The sequence below is a fragment of the Pseudorca crassidens genome, chromosome 2 (assembly GCF_039906515.1).
Source record: "Pseudorca crassidens isolate mPseCra1 chromosome 2, mPseCra1.hap1, whole genome shotgun sequence".
Lineage (NCBI taxonomy): Eukaryota > Metazoa > Chordata > Mammalia > Artiodactyla > Delphinidae > Pseudorca > Pseudorca crassidens.
Window position 1 is genome coordinate 74,796,026 of NC_090297.1, and position 6,350 is coordinate 74,802,375.

Below are 6,350 nucleotides of genomic sequence, written 5' to 3' on the forward strand. Positions count from 1 at the left end.
GATATATGTATATGTATAGCTGATTCACTTTGTTATACAGCAGCAACTAACACAACAATGTAAAGCAATTAGACTCCAATAAAGATTTTTTTTAAAAAGCCTATAGGGCTTCCCTGGTGGCGCAGTGGTTGAGTCCGACTGCCGATGCAGGGGACACGGGTTCGTGCCCCGGTCCGCGAAGATCCCACATGCTGCGGAGCGGCTGGGCCTGTGAGCCATGGCCGCTGAGCCTGCGCGTCCGGAGCCTGTGCTCTGCGGCGAAAGAGGCCACAACAGTGAGAGGCCCGTGTACCGCAAAAAAAAAGCCTATAAAATGGGAGTTTGTGTGTGAAATAATTACAAATATAAAACATTAAACTATTTCCATCACTTGTGGAAATACCACTGATTCAGTAACCTTTTTTAGGGAATAAAGAAATATTACACTAAATATACATATTGACTGTAAGATTTTTTCTTGATTTCAAAGACATTAAAATAAGGAAGAAAAATGTGAATCATACAAACAAGGGAATACAATAACTTTCCATTTTAAACCAAGTCAATGCTCTTTCTAATATACTATATTCATCTTTCCTTTGACCTAGGGTTCACTTTTTTGTGTCTTATTTTCCTCTCTTGTCCTCGTGCTCGTCACATTTACCCAGTCTTGCGTCTTGGCCTTGATTTCTCCTATACCAAGAGTACCTGGTCCTCCTTACTACACTTGTTCAAAGACAGCTACACCTCCACACCGGGCTCAAACACACCCTCCTTCGTTAACTCTTTTCTGATTCCCCAAATGAAAAGGACCTCTTATTCCTCTGAACTATCGTACATTTTGCACTCTGACATGAAACTACTCTTGGTGTCTTGTGATAGGGTTATGTATATTCCATCTCTTCACTAGAGGGTACGTTTCTTTGAGGGGCAACTGTAACCGATACATCTTTGCACAACTACCGCCAGTGCCCTTCTTCTGTCCCCACTATAAAGTTTAGCAACTCCTCGCATATAATAAGCTCTTAAGCCTATTCATCAACTGGATGGCTAATTAGAACTCATTTAGTGATTTTCCTCTATCATTCATTATGACCAAATGAAGACCGATGGTCCCCAAGCACGTTGCCGCTCCTCGGCGAAGAATCGAGGTGCAGGGCTTCAAGAAAAGTTCATTCTCTTGCCACAGTCAAGTCACAACCTGATGGGACTTACACACCTGCACTTTTCCTCAGTGATAGCCTTTTCATTTCTCCAAGAATAAAACTCTTTTTGAAGGAGGCTCTTTAGAACTTAGGCTAAGCCAACCTTCCTTTTAAAAATATAAAATCCTTCTAAGCAACAAACAGAAGAAACGCCCTGTGTGCTAAAGTGGAAATTTTTTATCATCTCGTTCTTAGTATTTCCTGGAGGGGAAACCTAAATATTTCTTGGCCTTGGCCCTTGCCCTAGTATTTCATAGGAAAGTGTTGCCTTAAAAAAAGAAAAGTATTTCACAGACATTCGTTTGTACTCATTATGTCTCAGACATTAGTAAACGATGTGGTATAGATCTTTGTTTGTTCTTTTGTTTATGCTTTACAGGATACAGCAGAATCCTGTGATGACCTACTGTACTACTAAAACTCTTCATCACAGTGGTAGAGCTTGAAAAAATTTTAAACTTTTTCTCATTTAGCTCTTAAAACAACTCATTGATGTAGGTATTGATATACATATTTTACGAATGAATCAACAGAGAATCCTTCGAGAATCCTTTCAGAATCACTAAAGAATCCTTTCACCCAAGGTCATATCGCTAATAAATGGCAGAGGTTGGGTTTGAATCCAGATCTCTTTACTCCAGGACCTGAACTTTGTTCATAATTCTACAAGGAAGCTCATACAAGAAACCGGTGTTTTCAAATGAGACTATTCATGGAAAAGTCTGACAAACTGCTACTGTGTCATGACCTTTGAAAAGAAACCAAGAGTGAACAATCCTAAAAGCTTACAGATTGGACATGCAAGAATCTGTGTCATTTAGAAGTGTTAAAATGTTCCCTCGGCCCATTACTGCTTAGATTCTGAGGAAATCAGAATCCTCTACCCTCTCAATCCTCCTAAGTTCTATTTCCAGCTATCTGACTTGGAATTCTATCACAAGAAAACAGGTGGTTTATGTCACCTCATATCTCAATTTCTGAAAACCTTCCAACACCATAAATTCAGGTAAATCGTGATAATATGTGAGGATCTGAACCTAGATCAAGTGTTCCAACCGTTTTAAGGAAACAGCCCTCTGTCTAACCATCCCCTCAGCTCACATGCTGATTTATGAAAAGCCACCCACAAACATGGGGAAAATGATGGCACCACTACTCAGGCCCCTCACCAAGTCTAACACCAAAATACACTTGCCCACATGTGCTCTCAGCCATCCTCCATTCCCTCTCCACCATGGTTGGTATTGTTATTTGGCCAATAATTGTTAAAGATGAAATAGAGAAACACAGGTTTTCAGACCACAGCAGGAGATCTTTGAAATAAACCTATGTTGGTTGATTAACACAGGGTGAAATCACAAAAATTTATAAAATATATGTTTAATCTTTATAATGACTGTGAATGAAAAATGTTGCTGCCTTATCAGTGAGTGTTGCAGCCATCAAGCCACTACAGCTGCCCCAACAGTGAGCCCTGAGGGAACTCAGGATGGAGACAAAGAGGATACTGGCCCTAGACAGCTAAGGTGCATATTAAAGGGATGTTTTCAGTGAGCTCGCATCTTCCCACACATAGAAGAGTGCTAAATTCATTGAGTTGAAATATCTGGTTTTCTTTATTTAACAGTAATCTTTTGATGTTCCAACTACCTGGTCTTTGTTGCAAAAACTCCCATATAGCCTGGCTCTTCCCTTATCTCTGCAGAGCACTCCCTCAGAGCTATTCTGAGAGGCTGCCTCCTGAGCTTGAAGTCCTCAGAAAGTCCACCAAATAAAACAGAATTCTCGACTTTTAGGTTGTGCATCTTTTTTTCAGATGACATGACCTTGAGAGGTAGGCATAATTATTCCCACTTTACAAATGACGATACTGAGGCTCAGCACGGTTAAATAACTCACCCAAGTCATACAGTCAGAAAGTGGTGGATCCAAACTCTATGTTTTCCTTCAAAGTCTATGCTGTTACTGATTCTACCACATTGCTTCTCAGATCTATTTTTGTGTGATATTAATAGGTAGATGCAGTCCAGTATAATATATCACCAGATTATCCTCACAAGGAACCAGTAAATGTGCTAACAAAAGACGACCCTCCTCTCTGGAATTACTCTTAATTAAATTCTTAGTCACAACTATCTATATACATGTCTAACACATTTGAACCTTAAAAACAATAGCAAGAAGAAAACAACAGCAACAGTTCCAACATTCTATTGTTTTGAAGAAAACAACAACTACAGTATACAAAAGATACTCTGAGATCTACCTGGATGGTAGGCTTCCCCCAGACCAGTATGAGGCAGACTTGTCCATCATGCACACAGAAAAGGAGCAACTGTTTCTAAAACTGTCTTCCATCAATTCCTGTGGTTCTGGGCCATTGACCAATGTCAGAAAGTTGATCACTTCAAGAAAACATACCCACAGCTGCATGCTCTCTGGTATCTAGTAATTCCTGGAATGGTTTAGGCAAGTTAAGGAAACTCTTAAGAAAGGAGAAACATAGCACTTAAACTGGCATGGAGAAAATGGATAATGGCAGGTATAGTTGTTCTGTGTGGGCGTATGGTGCCATCTTTGTACAACAGTACTTGTTTATACTATACATAAAGTAGATAAGCAACAAGGATTTACCGTATAGCACAGGGAATAATACCTGATATTTGTAATAACATATAATGAAATATAATCCGCAAAAAAATACTGAATCCCTATGCTGTACACCTGAAACTAATGCAAAATTGTAAACAACTATACTTCAATAAAAAAGAATACTTGTTTAAGTAATTATTTGAATATCTTAATATTTTATTAATATAAAATCCTCTGATATTATGGATTTTATCCATATACATCTATAAAAGTGGGACTGAAAATGAAAAAACAAATACTGATCCTATTGATAAGGATAGAGCTTATAAATTTAATACAACTACAGTGAAGATAGAAAACAGTAGCCAAGCTAAAAGCAGAAAACCTTTGTCAAACCTTTGTCTCAGTTGCTGGATGGTTGGACTTCAGCCAGCACTCCATGTATCCAGTGGTGAAGGGAAAGAATTAAATGAAAGAGCTCAGACAAAATGCTAGAAATACAAGTTAAAAACTATCTCTGAAAACCAGATATATTCAGGGACTTTATGGCACTTTTAGTTCTTTGGTCCTAGAATGCTGTTTACAACAGGTTAAGTCTATTATTTGAGTCGTGCGGATTTGTTCATATTTTCAGGAGTGTATTATGTACAGATGTACATAGAAGGCTGCTTGTACCTAGTTGTTTTGTTTCCATGTCCATTCATTTAAGCTAAACAGATAACCTTTTTTTTTTTTTTTTTGGCAGTGCCGGGCATTTAAGCTAAACAAACAAACTGGATGTCAGCGTGATGAAGCCGGCAGAAGAAGCATAAGAACACTAAAACAACTGCAGATCCAGGAGCTGGGGCGAGCATTCAGATTTGTGCCTGGGGAAGAGCCGAGGTTAATGAAGCTTCAAACCAACACCCAAAAGAGGCACAGGCACAGGCAGGCGGCACTGCCTGATGGACAGAAAGCCTTCAGGGTTGCTGCCTTCTTTCAAATGTTGAGGGGGAAAGAAACTAGATACATGAATCGCATTTAAGTTCCCGTTCTAAAGAACAGCTAAATAAATCATGTCAGAGCACAATGTCCAACGCCTGCTCCCAGGAATTTCTTGAGCTGAGATAAACGTCTGCCAGTGAGTGCCCAATTCTGTCCCCAGCTTTCAGAGTTTTTTTTCCTTCCCTCAGAAGCCCTCTTTTCGTTATGGTTTTATCAGCCAGCCCTACCTATCGTAATCAGACTTGCCTTCCCTCCTAAATAAAAAGTGTGAAGGAAATTTCTACCCACCCACTCATCAGGGACTACAAGAGTCTACATCCTGCAAGCTCAGGATGAAACGTGAATCCTTTTAACTACCTGGGCACAGTAGCTGACTCTCAGCTGACTATCGCAGTAGCTGCCTGTGGCCCCCTCACGGTGCCACACTATTTACACAGCTGATGCAGGTTTGCCCTGGTTGAGGAATTTGACTCTAGTGGATTCCCCTTAGAATTCCCAAAGAGCCCATTCACCCTGTCCCAACCGTACAGATGCCTGTGGAGATAGGAACAGTGGGGTTCATTTTCTAACTTCCTCTGTACACATTATAATTCTACACGTTTATTTAAAAGTGGGAGTCAGAGAAGAGCTGGGGGAGCTACAAGACATAACATTATATGAGATATTTTCAGAAAATATATTAGGTAAAGCCAACAACCCCCTGCCCCTGCCACTCAAACATTCCTTGGTCTCATTCAGCAGCCTAAACTCTGCCCTTCGTGTTTGCAGACACGAAACACGGCTGGGACGTGACTCTCAACAGAAAAGGAACCTTTCCAAGGCAGAGAGAGGGAAACCCGAAGAGTCAACCAACTCTCAAAGCAGAGAGGAGAGAAACAGCAAAGTAGAAGCCTTAACATTCCCCTCTTTTAATAATCTAAATAGACATCTCTCCAAAGAAGATATACAGATTGCCAACCAGCACATGAAAGGATGCTCAACATCACTAATCATTAGAGAAATGCAAATCAAAACCACAATGAGGTATCACCTCACACCGGTCAGAATGGCCATCATCAAAAAATCTAGAAACAATAAATGCTGGAGAGGGTGTGGAGAAAAGGGAACCCTCTTGCACTGTTGGTGGGAATGTAAATTGATACAGCCACTATGGAGAACAGTATGGAGGTTCCTTAAAAAACTACAAATAGAACTACCGTACGACCCAGCAATCCCACTACTGGGCATATACCCAGAGAAAACCATAATTCAAAAACAGTCATGTACCACAATGTTCATCACAGCTCTATTTACAATAGCCAGGACATGGAAGCAACCTAAGTGTCCATCAACAGATGAATGGATAAAGCAGATGTGGCACATATATACAATGGAATATTACTCAGCCATAAAAAGAAACAAAATTGAGTTATTTGTAGTGAGGTGGATGGACCTAGAGTCTGTCATACAGAGTGAAGTAAGTCAGAAAGAGAAAAACAAATACCGTATGCTAACACATATATATGGAATCTAAGGGAAAAAAAAATGTCATGAAGAACCTAGGGGTAAGACAGGAATAAAGACACAGACCTACTAGAGAATGGACTTGAG

General features: G+C 40.0%; 1 protein-coding gene across 2 annotated transcripts in view; it reads right to left on the minus strand.

Annotated features, from left to right (window-relative positions):
• DDAH1 (dimethylarginine dimethylaminohydrolase 1) overlaps nucleotides 1–6,350 on the minus strand; it is a 259,185-nt gene that overhangs the window by 226,592 nt on the left and 26,243 nt on the right. Inside the window, exon 1 of one of the 2 annotated variants that reach the window (XM_067726765.1) lies at nucleotides 3,451–3,593. The exons of the other annotated variant lie outside the window; for it this stretch is intronic. Coding sequence (XP_067582866.1) covers nucleotides 3,451–3,542 — 92 coding nt within the window. The 5' untranslated portion in view covers nucleotides 3,543–3,593. Of the gene's footprint in view, nucleotides 1–3,450; nucleotides 3,594–6,350 lie in introns of those variants that run through there. 2 annotated transcript variants of the gene reach the window in all.